The sequence below is a fragment of the Haliotis cracherodii genome, unplaced genomic scaffold (genome assembly GCF_022045235.1).
Source record: "Haliotis cracherodii isolate W230 unplaced genomic scaffold, xgHalCrac1.p SCAF_6, whole genome shotgun sequence".
In the NCBI taxonomy this organism is placed as follows: domain Eukaryota; kingdom Metazoa; phylum Mollusca; class Gastropoda; order Lepetellida; family Haliotidae; genus Haliotis; species Haliotis cracherodii.
In genome coordinates, this window is record NW_027266319.1 from 40,711,553 (window position 1) to 40,737,550 (window position 25,998).

At 41.9% G+C, this 25,998-nt stretch overlaps 2 protein-coding genes across 7 annotated transcripts in view; one reads left to right on the plus strand and one right to left on the minus strand.

Annotated features, from left to right (window-relative positions):
* Positions 1 to 684: 684 nt before the first annotated feature.
* LOC139445832 (guanine nucleotide-binding protein-like 3 homolog) lies at positions 685 to 20,536 on the minus strand. Its single transcript, XM_071227061.1, has 17 exons — positions 20,451 to 20,536; positions 19,488 to 19,540; positions 15,906 to 15,960; positions 15,380 to 15,462; positions 12,611 to 12,736; positions 11,884 to 11,967; positions 11,566 to 11,701; positions 10,775 to 10,878; positions 7,835 to 7,979; positions 7,601 to 7,688; positions 4,858 to 4,969; positions 4,228 to 4,293; positions 3,822 to 3,964; positions 3,388 to 3,524; positions 2,079 to 2,275; positions 1,467 to 1,656; positions 685 to 866 (listed from the first exon to the last, which is right to left on the minus strand). The coding sequence occupies exons 1-17, from the start codon at positions 20,467 to 20,469 to the stop codon at positions 760 to 762; spliced, it is 1,845 nt and encodes a 614-aa protein (XP_071083162.1). The 5' UTR covers positions 20,470 to 20,536; the 3' UTR covers positions 685 to 759.
* Positions 20,537 to 20,713: 177 nt separating this feature from the next.
* The window catches only part of LOC139445119 (protein polybromo-1-like), a 55,160-nt gene continuing 49,875 nt past the window's right edge, over positions 20,714 to 25,998 (plus strand). For all 6 annotated transcript variants that reach the window (XM_071226215.1, XM_071226217.1, XM_071226216.1 and 3 more), the window contains exons 1-5: positions 20,714 to 20,870; positions 21,389 to 21,513; positions 22,284 to 22,381; positions 23,913 to 24,060; positions 25,243 to 25,452. In XM_071226215.1, coding sequence (XP_071082316.1) covers positions 20,849 to 20,870; positions 21,389 to 21,513; positions 22,284 to 22,381; positions 23,913 to 24,060; positions 25,243 to 25,452 — 603 coding nt within the window. In that variant the 5' untranslated portion in view covers positions 20,714 to 20,848. The remainder of the gene's footprint in view (positions 20,871 to 21,388; positions 21,514 to 22,283; positions 22,382 to 23,912; positions 24,061 to 25,242; positions 25,453 to 25,998) is intronic.

A 25,998-nucleotide genomic window follows, 5' to 3' on the forward strand; every position in this document is an offset into this window, starting at 1 on the left:
GACTGTTTGCGTGGGATAAACATTTGAACGGAGGAAGCATTGCCATACAATTGCAACAATATATAAGACATTCCGGAATAGCCGTTTGATCAGTTTTCAAAATTTTACTGTGTCAACATATTTTCAAGCATAGTCTGGAATGGAAGTCGCCAAGTCGAAACGAATGCTGTAAAGCTCGAGAAAGCTGCTTTCTAATTGGTTAATGTCAACTTCTTGTTAGTTGTTTCAGTGGGAGGTCAAGGTTTGCGAAGGGTCATTCTAACTTAAACTGTAATGGGATGTCCTAAGATCTTTGTTTAGCGGCAGCATGAACATAGATCCGATTTGAGTGAGATTGTATACCATGCGACTACCAACCCAGGTCCTACTCAGGACTCTCCCGACTGAAGTACTGGAGTTACCCATCCCTGCCCTATTTGACATGCATGTTCCTTTTGATGTTGACACCATATTTTGTTTGAATCACTGTGATTTTGTTAAAAATATTTTAAAAATATAAATCTTGAAAGAAAAAAAGATAGTTTTAACATCTCATCATCAAGAGCCACCTGGCTTAGGAAGCTGAAAGTTTGTATGAATCTTAATGGTAGCAGGCCCATAGAAATCCACAATCTCCAAGATAAAAATGTCAACAATCTCATAAAATAACCACAGCATGATATTTGAGTACATTTATTTCTTGTAATGTACAATCCCCGACCTTCCACCGACCAAGCTGTTAGGTATATACAATATAAACTGGTATCTTGTGTCATAACATCAGTGGAAGTCATCATCAAAGTTGTAGTCTCCATCTGCATCCACGTTGTCCCCAGCAAATCCAAACGCTGATGTCAATGCATCCGACAGGTTGTCAGCAACTTTACCTGATACATATAACAGTACTTTACCTGACACATATAACAGTACTTTACCTGATACATATAACAGTTCTTTACCTGATACATATAACAGTTCTTTACCTGATACATATAACAGTACTTTACATGATACATATAACAGTACTTTACCTGATACATATAACAGTTCTTTACCTGATACATATAACAGTTCAAGGAATTCATCCAGATGTACCAGGTACCTTACATTTGGACAAACTTCATACTTGCAAAAGTTGATTCAGTTTTTTAAACCTTCGCAACTATATTTCATGTCCAATAACTTATAAACAAACTTATTTTTAAAAATGGAGATATTACTGTACTTCAATTCAACCATTATTAGAAATTATAGAAAATTGGTATTCCGACTCAAAATAAAAGATTAGTGCATACTTTTCACCAGCAAAAAAAAGGTCTAAACTGTCAAACTTAAATCTTTTTTCCATATTGATTTGTAAACATACTGAAACAAAATGAACACGTTGCATCCTATCCTGGCACAAGTATGATATGTAGTGACACCCATACAGCTTTTCAATCCCACTGTCACAGAGAACCACTTTCTTTACTCTACTTCCAACTCACCGTCTCTCTTCCTCTGCTTCTTCATCTTCTTAAAGTCCTTCATCCTCTGTTTGTTGAGCTGTGGGATGTCTGTCTTCCCTGCATCCCCCTTCTTCTCTTTCTTCATCTTGGCCTGTCTCCCTGTCAGCACCTGTGTAGATGACTTGGTGGACGACGCTCGACTACTCGGGAGCGACACCTTCACATTCAGCTGAAATGACAATAAATTTACAATTTGTTGTCCATACATTGCAATCAATATAAACATGAAAAATTCGAGGAACTACCTATATTGTTTTGAAAAATAGCAATAACCAAATGAAAATGTTGTGTCAAAGTGGGCATGATTGTGGAACAGTAACAGAGGATTGAAGGTATGATGTCAGACATTGCATAGAGAGATTTCAATTCTGATCACATAAATTTAGGTTACTGTTAGGTGTCCTCTCTAAAAAAGCATTATTGGTTTTCATTGTACAATGTTCTGTCAAAACTGCAAAACTCTTTCAAAGCAGGTGTAATAGTATTGAAATCTGCATAGAAAACTATCCAAACTTTAAGGATAAGTGTTTAAGCATATAGATGTTCAAATTAGATATTTCCAGCTAATAACTGATGAGAGTTTCATAGTACCTCCTGTTCATCGTCGTCATCCTCCTCCACATCGCTTCCTTCCATGTTCTCGATGTCCTCGTCGTCCTCATCGTCCTCGCTCTCTTCCATCTCTACAGCCGCCTCCTCCTCTGCAGGCAGGTCACACTCCTGGACAATTCCTTTCACTGGGCCCAGAGACTCCATCAACACGTGGCTGCTGCTCTTGGGTTTTAAACCTTTGGGATTTAATAATAATAATAATAATAAGTGCATTTATAATGCGCCAGATTCCATTCACCAAGAGGATGCTCATAGCACTACATTATTATTACCCCGGTCAATGGATCAGTGAGCACTCAATTTTCATTCTCAGCTCCCTGGGGAGTATACAACCCAAGCTGCCTGTAAGGCGCTAGAAGGTAAACAGCCACATTACACCTCATCCTACTGGGTACCCACTTATTGCTGGGTGAACAGAGGCACATTTTGAACTTGTCACTTGCCTAAGGAGACACCACATGTGGTACAAGTGCTTCAGTGTGGGACAGGACCGAAGCCCTAGAAACTCAAGTTGCTGAACGTGGTTACCCATCCATCTACTCTCCGAGACAGACATTGCTTAACTTCACCTGATTAGTGATCTGTGCACTGTGGACTACGTGCCACCAAAGGATAGCATAAATAATTTGAAATTAAGATTACAGAGTACATTTTCTCAAACCACACACACAGGCACACAAACACCTGAGGCAGGTACAAAGATTTCACGTTCCTTCAAATACTACTGGTCACTGGAAAATCAGCAGGTAGTTACGAATCTTGCTTCCTCATGAATGGGTATAATAACTGACATTGTGTAGGTTTGTTTATTTGTTTAACGCCACAGTCCGATACATGTCCTGCATCACAAAAACCAGTAAATAATGGAATCTGGACCAGACAAACCAGTGACTGATATTATTAGCTTGATATGCCATCAGGGTAACCAAGCCTAACCACCTCATCCAATTTGGTCGCCTCCTAGGGACAGCAATATTTATAGTCTTTTTGTTGCAATATCATACCGAAGAAAGGCAACGGACATATAAATCCCAAAGCAACAATTCGTCTTAAATGGCATGAAAGTTGTTTATTTGTCCATACAAACTTGTCATAATAATTTCAGATATTGTCATGAAGTAGAGAAAAAGTTGTTTAACAAACTCTCATGTAATTGTTTACTACTGTTTTTGGCCCATTTTTCAGTCATATTGGTCCACAAGGAACTCCACATGAATTGGGTAATGGGGATTTACTTTGCATACTTAATGCAAACATGCAGCTCATCTGGAGCTGTGGCTGGACTTACTCTGCAGTATTTTGGCTTCATCCTCCTTGATATCCTCGATACTGAATGCCTTGCCCATCTCCTGCACAAGCTCCGCACTCAGGTGGGTGGGCAGGCTGGTCTGCTCTGGGGGATGGGTGTAGTAGGTGATCTTACCACTGAAACACAGCCGGAAACACTGACCGTCACCAACTACTCTGTGCTAAGATGAGACAAAACCTACTTCAAGTGAGAAATATAAAATCAGGAATAGATGCTGTCAAATTTACATAATTCATTTGCTGTTTTGCATCAGATTAATGTTCTTGAATAAGTTCAACAGATCACTACAAGCTACAGCAGAGTCGATAGTTTGGGACTAGGTTCAAGACGGTCATGAAAGGATTATGTTAAAGATGCCCTGTTATTTTGAGACTTGGTTTGAATGGTACTAGTGAGTAAATGCAGCTACATACGTGGTCCAGTCCTGTATGACACTCCTAGCAGCCTTCTCAACGTCAGGCACTCCACCTTTCTTCAACTTTCCTCGTCGCCGTGCCAACAAGGACAGGAACTCACTGGCTCCGTTGTAGTCGGGGAGATTGTAGTGTAACATCAGCTACAGGCAGTAAGTAATGGCTCATTAGCAAAAGATGTCACTGTGTTGCCGCAAATGGAAGTAAGTAGAGACAACTGAGAACACTTTTCATGGGCTAATCCAGAGATGCCAATGCATAGGGCACTAACACTTCATCCCGTGTCAGTCACATTAGTTTGTTGTCACTTTGTGACCCTTTGTAACATCCTGGATCCGCCTACTTGTTTCCACTTATATTTAATATTTATGGAGACATGTACACATGACACAGGCACAATACCTACTTGCTGTTTGCTGCATCTCTTCAGGATGGCTTCAACAGGCTCCACAGGGTCTGCTAACTGCTCTATCTATAACACAGCAAGTAGTGTGTGTTACATCAGTATACAGTGTACATGAAACACATCCCTCGGTCTGAATCACCTCCTGGACTGGAGCACATTATCAAGAGAACTGCATTGTTTTCATATACAGTGAAATATATCCAAATGGGTAGGGTTGGGACTTAATGTCAGTCTGGATTAGAAGCACTCCTTCCCCAATTAACAAGGAAACTGGGAGAACAGTGAAAGTAAAGATGCGTCCACAAATTTATATACACTACACTCAAAAAGTTAAGGAGCACCCAATTCTTTCATACTACTATAGTTAAACTGTAGTATACAAATTATATACATTGAAACATGTTGAACCAAGTCCTGTCAACATCAGCTGTGTTGTACAATGGCACACTTATCTACTCACAAGCTTTCCCAATAAGTGATAGATGTGTTCATTGTCAACTAAAACAATGGAGCACCATTTCAAAATGCCTGATATCTGTCAAGTGTACCCCAAATAATCAGTATTTTACTGATTCTACTGTAGGGTATGTAGACCTGCAAAACTGTCTTCACCAGGTGTCTGTATCTTACCTTGACAACATTCCTGAGGACTGTGACGGTGTCCGAGGACATCTGTGCCATCACCACACCAGGACTGTCCAGCAGCTTGATGTGTTTGTCCAGCTGTACCTCCTGCATTGACCTGCACAACCAGACACAACCATGACTGCACAATCAGACATAACCATGACTGCACAACTAGACACAACCATGACTTCACAATCAGACATAACCATGACTGCACAACTAGACACAACCATGACTGCACAACCAGACACAACCATGACTTCACAATCAGACATAACCATGACTGCACAACCAGACAACCATCACTGCACAACCAGCATCGACAACCAGACACAATCATGACTTCACAATCAGACATAACCATGACTTCACAACCAGACACAGCCATGACTGCACAACCAGACACAGCCCTGACTGCACAACCAGACAACAAATCACTGCACAACCAGACACAACCATGACTGCACAACCATGACTGCACAACCAGACACAACCATGACTGCACAACCAGACAACCATCACTGCACAACCAGCATCGACAACCAGACACAATCATGACTTCACAATCAGACATAACCATGACTTCACAACCAGACACAGCCATGACTGCACAACCAGACACAGCCCTGACTGCACAACCAGACAACAAATCACTGCACAACCAGACACAACCATGACTTCACAACCATGACTTCACAACCAGACACAACCATGAGTGAGTGAGTGAGTGAGTTTGGTTTTACGCCGCTTTTAGCAATATTCCAGCAATATCACGGCGGGGACACCAGAAATGGGCTTCACACATTGTACCCATGTCGGGAATCGGCATGACGAGCGAACGCTTCGGGTCTTCGGCATGACGAGCGAACGCTTTAACCACTAGGCTACCCGACCGCCCGACACAACCATGACTGCACAACCAGACACACCCATGACTGCACAACCAGACACAGCCATGACTGCACAACCAGACACAACCATGACTGCAAAACCAGACACAACCATGACTGCACAACCAGACACAACCATGACTGCACAACCAGACACAACCATGACTGCACAACCAGACACAACCATGACTGCACAACCAGACACAGCCATGACTGCCAAACCAGACACAACCATGACTGCACAACCAGACACAACCATGACTGCACAACCAGACACAGCCATGACTGCACAACCAGACACAGCCATGACTACACAACCAGACACAGCCATGACTACACAACCATGACTGCACAACCAGACACAGCCATGACTACACAACCAGATACAGCCATGACTACACAACCAGACACAGCCATGACTACACAACCAGACACAGCCATGACTGCACAACCAGACACAGCCATGACTGCACAACCAGACACAGCCATGACTGCACAACCAGACACAACCATCACTGCACCAGACACAACCATCACTGCACAACCAGACACAAACATCACTGCACAACCAGACAAACATCACTGCACAACCAGACAAACATCACTGCACAACCAGACAACCATCACTGCACAGGATAACACAAGCTCTATTCATTTCCAACCAACCATGGCTGTGACATCAGCTTCAGTTCCTCGATCAGCCATTAAACAATGATGTGCAAACATAACATTGCTTGAAACATAACCCTGACTAAAGTACCAAATTAGACTGAACTGCTCTCATAACCAAGGACTTAGGGAATTAGTCTACATGCCAAATGAACCAACTTTCAGTTGCATCACAGTGTGTCAGCTAAGAACAAACAACATTACCGTATATCGCTGTGTATAAGGCAAGTTTTTCGTACCTAAAATGAGGGGGGTTAAGAAGGGGGGTCGTCTTATACGCGGAGTCAAACATCTCACATTTTTTTTCCACTGGCGATGTCAACCGGCGTCGATAGCCAGCCCAGCATTTGACAATAAAACTTCGCATTTCGTCCTAAATAACTGTTCCAATAACTATTTCCATACATAAACATGATTTGCATCTCTTTTCCTTGAATAAAGTTTAATAATTTCTGCAAATAAAGTTGAAATGACGCTCACCTCGATGCAGATTGTCAAACCACCTGACACCGTAAAACAATCAACATCCGTGAGTAGAGAGCCGGAAGTAACGGTAAGCATTTGCATATTGCACATGTGACCTAACATGTGATAACCGGTGAAGCTGAAATCAATTCCCACTGTTTTTACAGTTGTATTAACAAGTGTTGGAGACGGTGTGTACAAGTGATTGTGGAATAAACACGCTGAATGTGAAGCAAACATAAGCCTAGTTAGTTACAACATAGTTAATTGGCGATTGAATTACTCACCATTGTCTCTTATATGTTATTACTTCATAAATGAATTTTATTTTACGGGCACCAATTTGGTGTTGTACCGTGTAAACACAAAATGGCGATGAGTGCTGGAGTTACACACGCAACCTATCATTGTAGAAAAACAAGTAAGATAAACATATTTTTATTGCATATATAAGGTTTGTGTGTGCACTTGTGATGTGCTTCATTCCAGGTCGCCTTATACACAGAGTATAGGATTTTGGGTTGATTTTGAAGGCGTGTACAGGGGGGTCGTCTTATACGTGGGGTCGCCTTATACACAGCGATATACAGTAATAACCGGAGAAGCTCCGCAGGAATGGAACCCATGGTCAGCAGATCCTGGCACAACTAAGGAATGCAACCATGTGCAAAGGAATAAGTTGCTGCACCAACTGAAGACTTGTGATGATGGCTGTGACTCACTTTGTGATTCCAGGCATAGCGCCTACATTGCAAGCTTTTGATCTCTTCAGGCTGTTGATGATGCTACTCTTCCCTGTGTTGGGGAAACCTGAAAAAAACCAAGGTCAGTTTCTGAATACACACCTTTCATTACTTTCAGAATCATTTACATGTATAGCTCAAAACACACATACAGGAGATGTCACAGCTTGTCACTTCATTGCATTAGGGGGTTCACCTGGAACAAGAACTTACCAACCACACCCACCCTGATAGTGGTTCGGATGTCCTGGTTACGACAGTAGTTGCCTAGTAATTTCATTAGCACCTCAGCACCCAGACAATGGCTGGACTTCAGCAGGTCATCTGTGACAGCAGACAGCTTCATCTTTGACCGGGCCTGGCAACATACAGAAGTCACTGACACACTTGCCTTTTCACAAACACAATAAGAGCTCATTAACATTGATCAGGGTACAGACACACAATCAGTCGTACTGCTATTATCATTTCTTTAACAGGGCCCAGATCACTATTTGTAACAACCTCCTCCTAATATCAACCTTGGCCTCAGTCAACAAAGTGATCTTAGCACATGTGGGTTTGGCTCAACACATTTGAGCTAAGGCTTAGACAAGTCCAAATTTACTACCTGTGTACCCGATCCTACCCAGGTACCTTCTGTAGGTCTCAAGTTGGCTACAAAATCTGACAAGCCTTGAAACATAAGACCCTGTACTTTAACACAGGCTTACAACAATCACAGTGCAGCTAAGATAGATTTGTGCAACAGCGTTCTAATCTTAGCTCACATAAGCATGGGTACTGGCATAACCTGGCATAAGTCAGTACAAGTACAAGCAGTCACACACCTGGCTTGTCTAACTGCATCTGGAGACCTGTATCTTCCCAGGAGCCCAGCACAAACAAGTATAAAGCTAACTGCAACTGGAGACCTGTATCTTCCCAGGAACCCAGCACACACAAGTATAAAGCTAACTAAAACTGGAGACCTGTATCTTCCCAGGAACCCAGCACACACAAGTATAAAGCTAACTAAAACTGGAGACCTGTATCTTCCCAGGAGCCCAGCACACACAAGTATAAAGCTAACTGCATCTGGAGACCTGTATCTTCCCAGGAGCCCAGCACACACAAGTATAAAGCTAACTGCATCTGGAGACCTGTATCTTCCCAGGAACCCAGCACACACAAGTATAAAGCTAACTGCATCTGGAGACCTGTATCTTCCCAGGAGCCCAGCACACACAAGTATAAAGCTAACTGCATCTGGAGACCTGTATCTTCCCAGGAACCCAGCACACACAAGTATAAAGCTAACTAAAACTGGAGACCTGTATCTTCCCAGGAACCCAGCACACACAAGTATAAAGCTAACTAAAACTGGAGACCTGTATCTTCCCAGGAACCCAGCACACACAAGTATAAAGCTAACTAAAACTGGAGACCTGTATCTTCCCAGGAACCCAGCACACACAAGTATAAAGCTAACTGCATCTGGAGACCTGTATCTTCCCAGGAGCCCAGCACACACAAGTATAAAGCTAACTGAATCTGGAGACCTGTATCTTCCCAGGAGCCCAGCACACACAAGTATAAAGCTAACTGCATCTGGAGACCTGTATCTTCCCAGGAACCCAGCACACACAAGTATAAAGCTAACTGCATCTGGAGACCTGTATCTTCCCAGGAGCCCAGCACACACAAGTATAAAGCTAACTGCATCTGGAGACCTGTATCTTCCCAGGAACCCAGCACACACAAGTATAAAGCTAACTAAAACTGGAGACCTGCATCTTCCCAGGAACCCAGCACACACAAGTATAAAGCTAACTAAAACTGGAGACCTGTATCTTCCCAGGAACCCAGCACACACAAGTATAAAGCTAACTAAAACTGGAGACCTGTATCTTCCCAGGAACCCAGCACACACAAGTATAAAGCTAACTGCATCTGGAGACCTGTATCTTCCCAGGAACCCAGCACACACAAGTATAAAGCTAACTGCATCTGGAGACCTGTATCTTCCCAGGAGCCCAGCACACACAAGTATAAAGCTAACTGCATCTGGAGACCTGTATCTTCCCAGGAACCCAGCACACACAAGTATAAAGCTAACTAAAACTGGAGACCTGCATCTTCCCAGGAACCCAGCACACACAAGTATAAAGCTAACTAAAACTGGAGACCTGTATCTTCCCAGGAACCCAGCACACACAAGTATAAAGCTAACTAAAACTGGAGACCTGTATCTTCCCAGGAACCCAGCACACACAAGTATAAAGCTAACTGCATCTGGAGACCTGTATCTTCCCAGGAACCCAGCACACACAAGTATAAAGCTAACTGCATCTGGAGACCTGTATCTTCCCAGGAGCCCAGCACACACAAGTATAAAGCTAACTGCATCTGGAGACCTGTATCTTCCCAGGAACCCAGCACACACAAGTATAAAGCTAACTGCATCTGGAGACCTGTATCTTCCCAGGAGCCCAGCACACACAAGTATAAAGCTAACTGCATCTGGAGACCTGTATCTTCCCAGGAACCCAGCACACACAAGTATAAAGCTAACTAAAACTGGAGACCTGCATCTTCCCAGGAACCCAGCACACACAAGTATAAAGCTAACTAAAACTGGAGACCTGTATCTTCCCAGGAACCCAGCACACACAAGTATAAAGCTAACTAAAACTGGAGACCTGTATCTTCCCAGGAACCCAGCACACACAAGTATAAAGCTAACTGCATCTGGAGACCTGTATCTTCCCAGGAGCCCAGCACACACAAGTATAAAGCTAACTGAATCTGGAGACCTGTATCTTCCCAGGAGCCCAGCACACACAAGTATAAAGCTAACTGCATCTGGAGACCTGTATCTTCCCAGGAGCCCAGCACACACAAGTATAAAGCTAACTGAATCTGGAGACCTGTATCTTCCCAGGAACCCAGCACACACAAGTATAAAGCTAACTGCATCTGGAGACCTGTATCTTCCCAGGAGCCCAGCACACACAAGTATAAAGCTAACTGCATCTGGAGACTTGTATCTTCCCAGGAGCCCAGCACACACAAGTATAAAGCTAACTGCATCTGGAGACCTGTATCTTCCCAGGAACCCAGCACACACAAGTATAAAGCTAACTGCAGGCTACAGCTGTGAGCTCTACCTACCAGATTGTCACTCTGGGTTTGTGTGGAAGCTTTGAAAGCCACAGATGGAAACTCATTGCGCAGATGTTTCAGCCAAGCCTCAACGTTCTCCTTTGGCACCAAATCTAGAACACAACCAACCAACATGTATAATGATGAAGCATAAAAACCTGGGTGTTTGGCCCAGTTTGTTCCATGAAAAGTAGCAAATACTGTTTATTAGTGAAAACAGTTTAAGCAATTCCATAGGCAGATCAATTAATGTCAATGAAAGTAGAGTAGCCTCCCCTACCTCAAGCCACAACTAGCTTTGTGTAAGCCATGCAAACGGGGGTACCAACCTATCTTGTTGAGTACCTCAATCCAGAACTAGAATGTATTTTCACTCATCAAAACAGATGTCTCCCCCTCTGTTATACATTAGTTTAAGTTGTTCTTATAAATGTGCTTGAAAATACAAAAGACAATAATAACTAATTATTGCCAGAAAACATAATGTTTTCAAGCAGATATATTCATCAGCTGTAGAGTTTTGGAGGAAACAAATGCTGGTTGTTAGAGTCTAAGTCCAAATTGTTTCCATGGAAACACAAGAAATTTCAAAAAATAAAAATTGAAAATTATAAAAGGCGATAGTTGAGCACGTGGTCATTGCACTGGTATATTCTCAAGCAAATATATTCATTAGTTTGAGAGTTATGGCCCTGAAACAAATCCTAGAATTGTTGAGACTAAGTCAAAATTGTTTCATGGTTCCCCTACCTTAAGCCACAACTATAACTTAGTGTAAGCCATAAATGCGTTGTACCGACCTATCTTGTTGAGTACCAGCACCAGTTTCTTGTTGGTTCCACTGCTCAACACAGCTTGCTCCACCTCCGTGCACCGACTGCCCAGGGGATCACGCGCATCTAGCACCTCCAGCACTACGTCAGCAGCGTCCACAACCTGGACAAGGTTTAGGATGGAGTTTAAACATCCAGAGGTAAAGGAATTGTAACATTAAAAAGAATAAAATTACTGGCGGTCTGGACTGAAATAAGAAGTGTCGAACCACCAAAATATTATGATTGGAAATGAAGTGCAACATATTGACAGCAACTCTATTTGTTAATGAAAGACACTTGTACCTTCTTGAACTCCTTATAGAAAGTTTTCAATGAGTTCTCTACTGCCTTCGCTTTCTTCTGGGCATCAGCCCCCTTTGTTGTTTTCTGAAAGAAAATTAATAGTTTTCCTTGTCACTCATGTACTTGTACTTGCAATAAGTGAAGCACAGATATCCGTGTACTGTTACCATGCCAGTGCATGCACTGTTACTGTGCCCATGCATGCTAATGTTACCCGACCCATTCATGCACTATTATCCCACCAATGCATGCAATTCTCCTAGTAATGCATGCACTGATATCCCAATAAAGCATGCACCGTTATTCCAATAATGCATGCATTGCTATCCACAAATGCAGGCACTGTTATACTGTCCATGCACTGCTATCCCACAATGAATGAACAGTTATCTGCCCATGCATGCAGTATACCACCCATGCATGCCATGCTATCCCACAATGCATGCAGTTCTCCTGCCCATGCATGCACCGTTATCCCACAATGCATGCAGTTCTCCTGCCCATGCATGCACCGTTATCCCACAATGCATGCAGTTCTCCTGCCCATGCATGCACCGTTATCCCACAATGCATGCACCGTTATCCCACAATGCATGCAGTTCTCCTGCCCATGCATGCAGTTCTCCTGCCCATGCATGCACCGTTATCCCATGATTTGCATTAATGCATGCACAGTTATCTAACCACTGCATGCACTGTTTCACTGTTTCTTGTGTCACATCCTTACCTTGTCAAACTCCTTCTGCTTTTTAAGAGCATCGTTCACAACAGAATCCAGATTTCTCTTCTTAGCCAGCAACTTTTCTCTCTCCCTCTGTCGTTTTTGTTGTAATTTTTCTTGGATTTCTACTTTCTGTATCAAACATAATACAAAATAAAATTAAACTTTGGCCTTCTTTTTTTTATTTTTAAAGATCACAGACATTCCTCACTTCATTGTTGAAAGAAAAATAACATAACTTGAAAACTACAAAAGTGTTAATTGTCTAGTAAAATCAACAAAGAATGTACTTTGGTTGGGGATTACCCATGCAAGGTAATAATAGCACTGATGCAGTGTTCAAAATGTATCACTGCTTTTTTCCAAGAACATAACAGCACCTTGGTTTACAACAATGGTCTTTAACCTTGACTGGATGCACGTCTTATCAACCTATGATGGAACACTGGTAATCACACACGTCACTTCAAATCAAATTCCTATTAAACGACTCCATGGTAACACGCAGTTTGGATGCAAATTATCTATGAGTGCCCTTGACCTTCAACTTTTACCAATCACATATTAGAAAATTCTTGTATCAAACCTTGTGGTTTTACAAGTACTGACTGTAATTATAGTGTAAATCTTCATGCTGGTTGAAAAAAGATTTGAAAAACAAATATTCATGAGCTTCAGACCATGTTTCACCCAGCCTGATGACCCCACTCACCCAGCCTGTTGACCCCCTCACCCAGCCTGATGACCACACCCACCCAGCCTGATGACCACACCCACCCAGCCTGATGACCCCCTCACCCAGCCTGATGACCCCATGCACCCAGCCTGATGTCCCCCACGCACCCAGCCTGATGACCCCATGCACCCAGCCTGATGACCCCCACGCACCCAGCCTGATGTCCCCATGCACCCAGCCTGATGACCCCATGCACCCAGCCTGATGACCCCACGCACCCAGCCTGATGACCACACCCACCCAGCCTGATGACCCCCCTTACCCAGCCTGATGACCCCACGCACCCAGCCTGATGACCCCACGCACCCAGCCTGATGACCCCAGGCACCCAGCCTGATGACCACACCCCACCCAGCCTGATAACCACACCCACCCAGCCTGATGACCCCCTTCACCCAGCCTGATGACCCCCTTCACCCAGCCTGATGACCACACCCACCCAGCCTGATGACCCCCCTTACCCAGCCTGATGACCCCATGCACCCAGCCTGATGACCCCACCCACCCAGCCTGATGACCCCCCTCACCCAGCCTGACGACCCAACCCACCCAGTCTGATGACCCAACCCACCAAGCCAGATGACCCCCTTCACCCAGTCTGATGACACCCTTCACCCAGCCTGACCCCACCCACCCAGCCTGATGACCCCACCCACCCACTCAGCCTGATGACACCCCCTCCCGCCCTAATGACCTGTTTCATGGCACCCCCCTCCCACCCTAATGACCCGTGTCATGGCACCCCCCTCCCACCCTAATGACCTGTGTCATGGCACCCCCTCCCACCCTAATGACCTGTGTCATGGCACCCCCTCCCACCCTAATGACCCGTGTCATGGCACCCCCCTCCCACCCTAAAGACCTGTGTCATGGCACCCCCTCCCACCCTAATCACCCGTGTCATGGAACCCCCTCCCCCCCTAATCACCCGTGTCATGGAACCCCCTCCCACCCTGATGACCCGTGTCATGGCACCCTTTCCACCTTGTTGACCCATGTCATGGCACCCCCTTCCACCTTGTTGACCCATCTCATGGCACCCCCTCCCACCCCGATGACCCATGTCATGGCACCCCCCTTCCACCTTGTTGACCCATCTCATGGCACCCCCCTTTCACATTGTTGACCCATCTCATGGCACCCCCCTCCCGCCCTAAAGACCTGTGTCATGGCACCCCCATCCCACCCTAAAGACCCGTGTCATGGCACCCCCCTCCCACCCTAAAGACCCGTGTCATGGCACCCCCTCCCACCCTAAAGACCCGTGTCATGGCACCCCCCTCCCACCCTAAAGATCAGTGTCATGGCACCCCCCTCCCACCCTAAAGACCCGTGTCATGGCACCCCCTCCCACCCTAAAGACCCGTGTCATGGCACCCCCTCCCACCCTAAAGACCCGTGTCATGGCACCCCCCTCCCACCCTAAAGACCCGTGTCATGGCACCCCCTCCCACCCTAAAGACCAGTGTCATGGCACCCCCCTCCCACCCTAAAGACCCCTGTCATGGCACCCCCCTCCCACCCTAGTGACCCGTGTCATGGCACCCCCTCCCACCCTAAGGACCTGTCTCATGGCACCCCCTCCCACCTTGTTGACCTATCTCATGCCTCCCCCTCCCACATTGTTGACCCATCTCATGGCACCCCCCTTTCACATTGTTGACCCATCTCATGGCACCCCCTTTCACATTGTTGACCCATCTCATGGCACCCCATCCCACCCTAAAGACCCATGTCATGGCACCCCCTCCCACCCTAATCACCCGTGACATGGCACCCCCCTCCCACCCTAATCACCCGTGACATGGCACCCCCTCCCACCATAAAGACCAGTGTCATGGCACCCCCCTCCCACCCTAATGACCCATGTCATGGCACCCCCCTCCCACCATAAAGACCAGTGTCATGGCACCCCTCCCACTTTGTTGATCCATCTCATGGCACCCCCCTCCCACCTTGTTGACACGCCTTATGGCACCCCTTCCCACCTTGTTGACATGCCTTATGGCACCCCCTCACATCCTGATGATGTAGTTTACCTTTGCCTTGAAGTCCTCCGCCTCCTTCAAGACGGCTTCTTTGAAGGGCAGACTGTTGGGGACCCCTGGATCCTTCCTCTTCCCTGCAACAGCAGCAGGTGTAGCACTCACACCAACCATCACACAACATGAAAACTGATTTCCTAAAGAGCAGCCATCATTCTAATTTTAAAACTCAAAGTGTATTTATTATTGATTAGACCCCCGTAAAAGTTCATGACACTATGTCCATCCTTTATCCTCTTGATGGTGCTTGATACATGTGATACCTCAGAAATGAATGTTACCTAAATTGCCAAATTTGTGCTAGTTACCTAAACATGATAAACAATCTGTTTCATGTGTCAGGTAATGCAATCGGCACATCAATTTCAAAGCTCTGCAATTTTCCTATTCCCTGGGAGTGTAAAGATGATGTCCTGTCTTATGTATGTACACTAATCGTTTCTGATGTCAACATATGAAATATAGAATCTGAGTGAACTGGGTACGCAAAACTAAAGGAAACAAAATGGTGAGAACTTACTTTTGTTAGGATTCTTTTTCTGCTTTCTTTTCTGCTTTCTGTTGTGTTCTTTTACCTGGTAATAACAGTAATACACATCAACCTAGGCAACAGTTTCTGATTTTATAAGGTCACTCGCATTAATAGGTATGGGTCACATCCAAGTTATACTCTGTCAATCTTGTTTAAATCAAATCATAGTGCTTGTTACCACTATTCAAAGATCTGAGGACATCCCATCGAGGATCACATCATAAGGACCTTCCAGCCAACCAATCAGAATCGCTTACCAGATCGAGAAAGTGACAGTCGGAGTCGTGCAACCTCAAAAATGGTATACTGGGGTATACTGAACAGTTACAGGCTGTAAGACTGATTCTGTCAAAATGATCATCTATCTCTCGCTTCAATGGGATAAACATTTGAAATGGAAGAGCTTTTTATCATGTCCATAGCCCCATGGAAGTACAAGCTTGGCCATCTATCAGACAACATAAGATAGTTACACAATACATCACAAAGAACAATGAAGAATGAGGTGGTTTATTTCACGATAAAACATTGTTCTATCATGATATCATTTCTGAAGATTCGAACATGCACTCGCAACTTGATGTCATCGTAAATTGGACAATGTTATTTTTGAGAGGGAGGTGTCTGGCAAATTCTTCCCCGTAGATGTAGCTTGGCAACACAGAAAAATGCAATGGCTGAATGATTGCATCCAAAAGTTGTAGAGATATGACAATTGGTTTTGGGAAGAAAGGTACAGATAATCTACGAGCAAATTATGAGAATATGTGGGAAAGACCAAATTAACCCCCCTGTTCATGAAATGGACTTGTCTGACATTGCGTATGTGGGATTCTATTCAGGGAATCATCATTATCTAAATACAGGTAAATATTATTAAAGTTTGTACATTTTATTAACATCGTTGAAGATTAATACTACAGCTGTACATAATATTGATATCTCATTTAAGAAATAAATGACTCATAGTTCATTATCCCTGCAGTGTTTTATTGTTCGATAAACAACTCCCACTCGTTTATTTCTTAATTACAGAATCTTCCATTGTTCAGTTTTCAAATTCTGAAAGGATATTCTTCAAAGCGTTAGTCTGGAATGGAAGTCGCCAGGTTGAGAAAGCTGTTTTCTGATTGACTAATGTTGACCTGTCGTTAGTTATTTCATTGGTCAGTAAAAGTTTGCGAAAGGTCTTTCTGTCATGACATGTAATGGGATGTCACTAAATCTTCGTGTAGCACTAATATCTGATTTTACTGAGATTGTACACTCTGTCATCCAAACTCTGACCTGGAGGCCCGAGCCAGTTAACCCTGTGTCTGACTACCTTGTGTGTGCTTTGATGTGGGTCAGTTTGCTCCCATATTATTGTCTGTGTGCAGTCAAGCGTGTTGAAATGTGGGATTGCATGATCAGCAAGTGCTGAGCAGCAGGCCAGCTCTGTCAACATGCTGCACATGGTCCATATTGGGGGCAGACACAAGTCACCTTCACACACAAAGTTGGTGTTATTTTGTTCCATTTTGGTCATTTGAACGTGAATAGAATATCATATTTTTTCTGGCTTGTTTAATATGTTGTGTGAAGCTTAACTATTTTTGTATATAGTTTTGTAGAGTGAAGTAGTCGTGGTATGTAGCTAGGCTGTGTAATCCATTTGTTTTTCAGGATGTGTGAGTATGAAACTGAGCTGTGTTAGTGTTATTAGTTACTTCAGTTGTTTAGATGTTACTATCATTGAAAACTAAAGTGCACTTGTATAGTACAACTTTCTATTTTTCATGATGCAAAGATAGTCTTATTCTATATGTCTCATATCATTCTGAATAACACAAGCATTTGTTTATGTACTTATATGATTGTGTGTATATAATTTAGTATTTTGGTTTCACAAGCAACAGACAGACTTGCTTAAAAGATCTGTAAAGCTGTACAGCTCCACTTTGATCAAACCATGTTTGTATTTCTATCATCACATATATGACTGCAACTGATGTGTATGGACATAGGTGGATGTGTGTGGCATATACACTGATATAGATGCATATATGCCATGGTCTTACAAGTATGGACATATACTGTATGAACAATCTAATTACGGTCAATATAATGTACTGCTGGACATTGATGAGCATGACTGGATTATGTAATGATGGCTATGTGTACACTATTGCTTTCATGTACACTGTGCGGGAGATTTGACTGGCCTTCTTGACTAGATGATGCATTTAATTTTATGATTCTGATAACTAAAACCAGATATAGAGTAAAAGATATGACTGCCGCTGTGTGCGTGTGTGCGCATGTGCGTGTGCGTGTGCGTGTGTTCCATATTCCATTGTCTTCCCTGAGTGCATGAATAATGTATGAACAATCTGATTACAGCCCATATGACTGGATGATGTGCAGTTGGATATTGTTTCTCACACGTTACTCAGGAACTTGATTTAACCTGCACAAGGTGCATGTTGACGTGAAAAGCTAGTTGCACCAGACAAAACCAGGTTGCACCCTGGTCCCATAAATTTATCAAAGTTGAAACACAGATGCATAAACTTGTCTAAATAAGTAAAATCACAGATCTCTGATGACTGTGTCCTATATCATGAGAACGAAACACAAGGATAAGTGACATAGTATGGTAAATAAAACTAAGAGACATTGAGTTTGTTCAAATATTGATGTTGTGTAAGTAAGCATGGTAAGTGTTGGACAGACACAAATATGAATTTTCAATGTTTGTAATTTCATAAATTCTAGGAAATTATGAAAATTCTATTGCTGCAGACTTGAGGCTGAATATCGGCCTCTGAGCAGGTCTAGATAAACCCGTCCCTGTGTATGACATGATCTCACCTGGAAGTATGTGAAACTGCATAACTGCATCCTGTACAGTACAGCATAGCTTTATGTTAGTGTACATTGTGTACTGCATGGTAGTGTAACCTGTACAGATTCCTGTGGAGTTTATTGGGTGAATAGTCATGAAATTGTGAGTAGTTTAGTATATATAATGCATTCATAGTTTAGTTTAGTTTAGTTTAGTTTAGTTTAGTTTAGTTTAGTTTAGTTTAGTTTAGTTTAGAAGTAGCATTGGCTACTTCACCAATATTATAGTTAATCTAGTCGTTGTACTGGAAAGTTTAGTTAAGTGGTAGTTTAGTACAGTAGTTTGTAGCAGTATTTGTCAAATAAAATATTAAGCTTCATGTTTGTTTGTGGTTGTTTGCAAGAATATGATTAAGTTTTGTAAATAAATTAACTTAATCCTTTCATCATGTGTTCTGTTGTTCATGTTGTTCTTAGTCTAGTGTGTGACAGTAGGCCTACATATTCTTACATATTTAGAATTTCTGTCTTTCTACTTTCTATCACAGTGGTTCAAAAAGTTTGAATCATTAAAACCAGTTCAGCAATAGCTACGGTATATCAAATTTTACTCCCCATGTCCAATTTTCTTCACCAAATCACAAAGTTTGTTTCAAAAAGAACTCTCCATCCACTATAGACGCTTCAGATTCACTCTCTTTGAATTCAATGCAAATGAGGAAAAGAGGCATCCAAAGTCCAAACCTTTTTGGCTATCCTGCCTCGCATACGAGTTGTCTGCCTCTTGCTCCGGGATTCTGAAAAAGAGCAACACATTAACATGTGAATAAAAACAAAGTATCATAACAGTGGCAGTGTAAGTGCAAAAGAGACAATTTCCACGAAGTACTTCACAGACCTTGAAATCAACCACACTCTGATGATGTTCACTTGTGAATACAGAACAGGGAGTTTGCAGTACAAAGGCCCAATCAACAGGAACATATAAACATATCCCGAACTTGTGTTGAGGACAATCAACTACCACAAGGTTTGAATTTCCTTATATCTAAGTGTCAATGGCATGGTTAAAGTAAGTTCTCCATGCTTTAAGGGCACACTTAGAAACCATGCATGTCGTCAGAGGCACCTAAATAGATTGGGTGGTCAGGCTTGGTTACTTGTTGATATCATGTAATTGTGATGTTCAAGATGTCAATCACTGGATGTCTGGTCCACACTTGATTATTTACCAACCGCTATCATACAGATGGAATATTATTGAGTGGTGTTAAGGACAAACAGAAATTTTGTTCTAAATCTTAGACAAAAATCAACCAATGTCAAAGTGAGTTACTGTTGTTCGAGTTATAACACAACGACATGTACATACGCTGAGGGTGCAGTCGGAAACACAAAACCTGTGGCCGATAACATGAGCAACCATCCACACCATCAAGGTACATATGGTGGCACACAATCAATCTTGTGATACAAGGGGATCGCCTATCATGCTTATATATGTGATAATAGTCGGCGGAATTTGGGATACCATCCTCATTTACATTGATATATGTGTCGGTAACCAGATTGACAGCTATATAGATCTAATGATAAATAATGTTTTAGGGCGTTTACAAATATTAATATCGACAGTCTTCTTCAAAAGGTGATCAGACGTAGTCTAGCAAGATATTTTACTGTGGTTGTCACGAACACTGGTCTTACTTAAAAATTTGTTGACCATCTTGTTTAAGAAATAAGTCTACTCCTGAATCTCCCGAAACTGCAGTCGACATCGACATGTGCTCGATCCCATAATGCAATGCTCAACAACATCAACATTTTGGAAACACTGTCTGTTCTTTTTTTCAATAAACCGGGGACAAGTCTGTCGTATATTTACATATAACAATTATATATGTGACTCATATGCGTTTTTTATTGTTAATTCAATGTTATATATGACTCTCGTTCGCCCGTGAGCGGAAGCGTCCAAAATGGCGGCTCCTATGAGTTGAAGGCCAATTGTGATTGATTTTTTTACGCACATCTTGACGAACAAAGAAATTCCCTGAGCTTACTGTATTTTGTGTAGAATCTTGGGTTTTGACAAATCTCCGTTTATGTCAGCAAACACAAATACTGGTATGAACTCTATCCGAGATAACTCATTATATTTTGATCGTAAATATGAAAGCAGTGTTTATTTTTCCTTTGTCACTAGGCCTATAAGTTATTATTTTGAGCAAAACCAGATTATGCCACCGGAGTAATCGGATTATATTTCGTGTATGTCTGGGTAAAATACCGTAAGTTCCTCCCGCCTGAAAATATAGAGTGAAAACGCCGTTAGGCCTATGACGTATACGGTAAGGTATCGGTGCAAATCGAGTAGCTGCCTTACAGGTTATTTTTACAAGTATAGCACTAACTAATTTTTCATGAATTTAGTCCAGTTATATGCAAACAATTGCGATACTCCTATAGTTCGATATATCATTAAACTACTACTAGCATCTCTGTTTAGACAAATGGATTTTATCTTTCGTGATCACTCAAATATATCCTTGAACATAGTATACAGACCTTGCATAGTAGAGCGTTCATGTGTTACCTTTATAATTATGAATGTTCAGTTGGGTCTGTGTGTGAATTATTTACAGTCAGTTCGCCTGCCATCATGCCCAATAAGCGGAAGAGAAGTATGGCACCGGATGGAAAGGAAGAACGAGAAGATTCTCCAGCGCCTCAAGCTAAGAAAAAGAAGAAACCTCTCCAATATGATGTTGTTAGTACCTCACACCATTCTGTAAAGCTACCTCACTTTTAACACACTCTTAAAGTGTCCTGAAGGTCACTCGTTTCAAGCTAAATTGTCCTTTCCATACATCGACCAGTACAACATTTACAGTGTGTACCAGGCTTAGATCGATTCATTTCCTAGGACATTGATGGTCTGTGATTTGAGCAACTAGTTCAAATCCCAGATCTAGTTAAATTCTGTAGGTCTAGGAAGCTCAGCTAATAAAGGTGATAAAGGCCAAATGTCATGTGTATGTTAATACTAGAATGTAATGTACCGGAAGTGATGTGAAAGGAAATGTTTGGTCCAGTCATTGAAGAAGGCTCCAAAGCTTTTGGCACAACCTGCATTGGCTGACTATTTTCCAACATGTCCTGAAGACTTTTTTTGATCAGATTGTCAGGACATGAAATGTCCTGTAAAAAATGTGTTAAAACATGGAAATCTCCTAATGATACTTGTGTCAAGCATAACCAATGAGTATTGTGTAGATTTACATTTATCTATCACCTTTCTCTGTTATTGCTTATCGTTAATGGATCATTATGACAACAATTTTTTAAGGATAGGAATATGTTTTAATAACAAGGAAAATTCCATAAAAGGAAAGAACTGAATAATATTGTTTGTTTGTGTTGATTACTTCAGTATGAATTGAGGTGTCCAAACAATGGTAAAACTTGTATCATTGTGTATTGTCTGCAACTTTTGTATTTGTGTGGACATACAGTGAATGTTGCCAATCATTGTTACAGCAAGACCTATGTCAAGAACTGTATGACAACATACGGAACTACAAAGCTGAAGATGGAAGAGTCGTCTGTGAATCCTTCATTAGAGTACCCAAAAGGAGGTAATCCATAGCAATGTTTTCATGCCGTATTAATCCTTTAGCCTGCTGAGTTAATTTCACACTTTTTACCCCTGCCTGCTGGTTTAATTTTAGCATAAGGCGTGCTATAGAGGGTGGGTGCTTCAGAGTCAATGCTTCATTAAACATGGGACGAATAAACCAATATATGCACATTTATTCCTGATTGAAAAATAGACATTATTATATAATATTTCCAGACATTTTCAAACATACAGAGGTTAAGACCAAAGCGAACATTAAATTTGTAAATTTTCTTGATCTTACCTGAATTTCGGGATTGAATGTGGAATGCGTTTCATATTCAGAACTTGTATAAATGATAAATTTTTTTGCAAACTGATTTTAATAATCATATCTCCGTTAACTTAAAATTTACTGAACTTAAATTGGCATGTTGTTATAGGCAAACGATGAAGCGATGGTAAATTATGAACCATTTCTGTAAATTTATTATCCGAACGTTAAACAGAATAAAAACTGATCCTTCTGTCTGATGGGTTAGACATAAGATTCATAGCTTGTGACACATTCTGTCAAATGGGTTCGACATGAGCATTGAAAGCTTTAAGAGGCACAGGTCAAGTTTTTTAAGGAGACACAATTTGCTTTCAAGAGTAAGGACCCTTAGACCTGCCAGAAACCTTTGATTATGGATAAGAATCCCGGATTCGCCATGATTATGTTTCTTTGTTGTTGTTTAACACTGCAAGCAGCAATATTCTAGTTATATGACAGCACCTGTAAACAACTGAATCTGGACCAGACAATCCAGTAAGTACCCCCACAATCAAGGTGCAATGACATACAGCTGCAATATGACTGAAATACTGTTCGAAGTGACGTTTAACCCAACTCACTCGCTTACTCATCTTCCTGTGGCAAGGGAGTTTACTGACTATAAAATTCCAGTTTCCACCTTGTGGTTTTGGCTGGACAATTGAGTCTATGCATAGCTCAATCCAAATCGCACAATGAAATAAACATCAGGTTCGTAAACTGCAGTGCAGATTTTGGTCGATTGCTTGATTTGCAGGGCATGTGTACTGCCAACTCCACGTCGACAGACATTTTCCACATCTTTTCATGTTTTAAATCAAGGTGCTCAAGTAATTTTGCTGTAATTATGCATATAGATCTTGATTATCCATGAGATCGACTTGACTGTGTGCTGCCATTTTGTTTAAAGCAAATGCAAATAATATGATAGGTGGAATCTGATTGGTCAATAGAAGGGACATAACTCAAAATAGCCACTGGTGGCACTACGATCGAGCCACGAAATTCCAACCAAGTTCGACAAGGGTAGAAACTGGACTTTTACAGTCAGTCAACTCCCTTGCCTTGGGACGATGTCGCTCGCTCTAAGTGTTTTAAGACATGACAGTCAATTTGCTGCTTAGGACATAATTTTGATCTCCTTCCCTCACTGCATTTGCTTACAAAGCGTAAGGCAGCTAGCTACCATATCAGAAAATTAATGGCAGATATTTAAGCTAAACATTTCTTCCAGAACTGCTGCGGACTATTACGAGGTGGTGTCTACTCCAATTGATCTACTGAAGATAGGCCAGAAGTTGAAGACAGAAGAGTATGAAGACATTGACCAGCTGGCTGCAGATGTTGAACTCATGATTAACAATGCAAAGGCTTACTACAAGGTGAATACTCTGCAATACCAGTGATGTGGATTCAACTAGATTTATCTCCTTACCAGTGTGTGAAATAGCCACTAAATACTGCTTGCCAGGTGGGCTAGCTAGACATAAAGGTTACTAGCCAGTTTCAGATTTCATGAGCTCAAATATGCGAGTTTACTTTTCCAGAAATTTGATTCTTCAAAGGTATCGTGAGACAGATGTTATGAAAAGAGATGACAGTGCAACCTCAATTCGTTACAGATATTAATTTGATTTTCGATGGTTGTGTTTATCTACAGAAGCAAGATAACTTTTTTATTTTGATCAACTAAGAGGCGTGTTCACAAAAATCAGTTAAAGTTTCAGTCGCCAATCAGGCTAGGAACAGTTCAGAATCTTTAGTCAGACTGACACTTGTTAGCAACGGGCTAGTGGGCAGGTGGCTATTTCCCACACCTCTCCTAAATACAGTGCCTTACTGTACATTTACAACATTCCTCAATTTGATTGAGACAGTAGTTTATATGTCCTGGATTTGTTGGTACCCATCGTGTATTTGTCTGCTCTAAATTTCTCTGGTTGATGAAAAAAATGTAAGAAAATACTACCATTTTAACATCCAACCGACTTGGTTTCATATGAAATTTTCCAACCACAGAACATGTAGAGTACTCAATAACACTTGCAGATCTGAAAACACATAATTAAATCTTTTAGACTGCAAATATTGCAATAATTTTTTTCTGATCCAGTATTTTGGGTAAAGAATATAACAAGTTTTCTTATTATTTGTCTCATTTAAAAAAAAATCTACACAAAAATTATGTTTCCCTTTAAAATTGACTGACAAACCTGGAAGTAATTTTTCTCTCATATTGTTATCTCCCCTGTAGATATGACCACAAAATGGCAGCAGCTCACCACGCTGAATAATATTTACACTTCAGCATGTAGAAATTGCGATCTACATGTACAATCAGTGTCATACACTTTAGCTCCCAATATGTCGCAGTACTTATCATGATACAGATACCTGTATCGCAATATATTGCCATACAATTTTTTTTACCAATGTACACCCATTATTCAGGCTTTGTGGCGGAAGTTTTTTTCACATTAACTATGAAATGTGTGATGGTGGAATACTGCTTCACTGATAGCTGATCCAGCCTTGAAAGTTAAGTTGTATGTTTCTCTCCTCAGAAAACATCTCAGGAGTACAAGGATGCCTGTGAAATCTTGGATCTTTTTAATGAAGTGAAGACAGACATCATTGCTGAAGCATTTGGGGAGGCCAGTCGCCCCGAGAGGCGAAGGTCCCGTCGTGCTGACCCTGAGGAAGATGATACAGTTGGAGAGGATGACGACGGGGAGGACATTGAGAAGTCCAATGGAAATGGGGATGATGATGATGTGAGCAGAGATATAAGTTAACTGAAACAGACATGTTATATGGATTGTGTGTAACATTGGTGAAGGCTGCAGGGTTTCACACAATGCGTCAGTATTTACAAATATAGAGAATGGACGCACAAAGACAAAGCCGTTTTGTTTAAAGCAATATGAGATATGAGAGGTGGAATCTGATTGGTCAATAGGAGGGGCATAGATCTGTTCATGATCAGACATTGTTTGCATACACTCAGTGTTTGAAATAAAACAAATTGCCAGGCTGCCATCAGTATCAACAGACTTTAGAACCTGCAGACCCTGAGTAAACTCTCAGGTCCTTATTTAGAAAATGCAGCTCATTGTGTAAATAGACACGTAAATTTACTGCCGGTCATAAGGACCCATATAACTTTGAAAGTATGGGCCTGACATGAGATCTACCTGCTACAGGCCTATGGGCAGGTGCTTAATAGGATTGCCTTTTAATAATTATGCCTTTGAACATGCTTAAAAGCATACACAACTAAACCAATTAGATGGACTAATTGTTGGAAGTAACTGCCAATA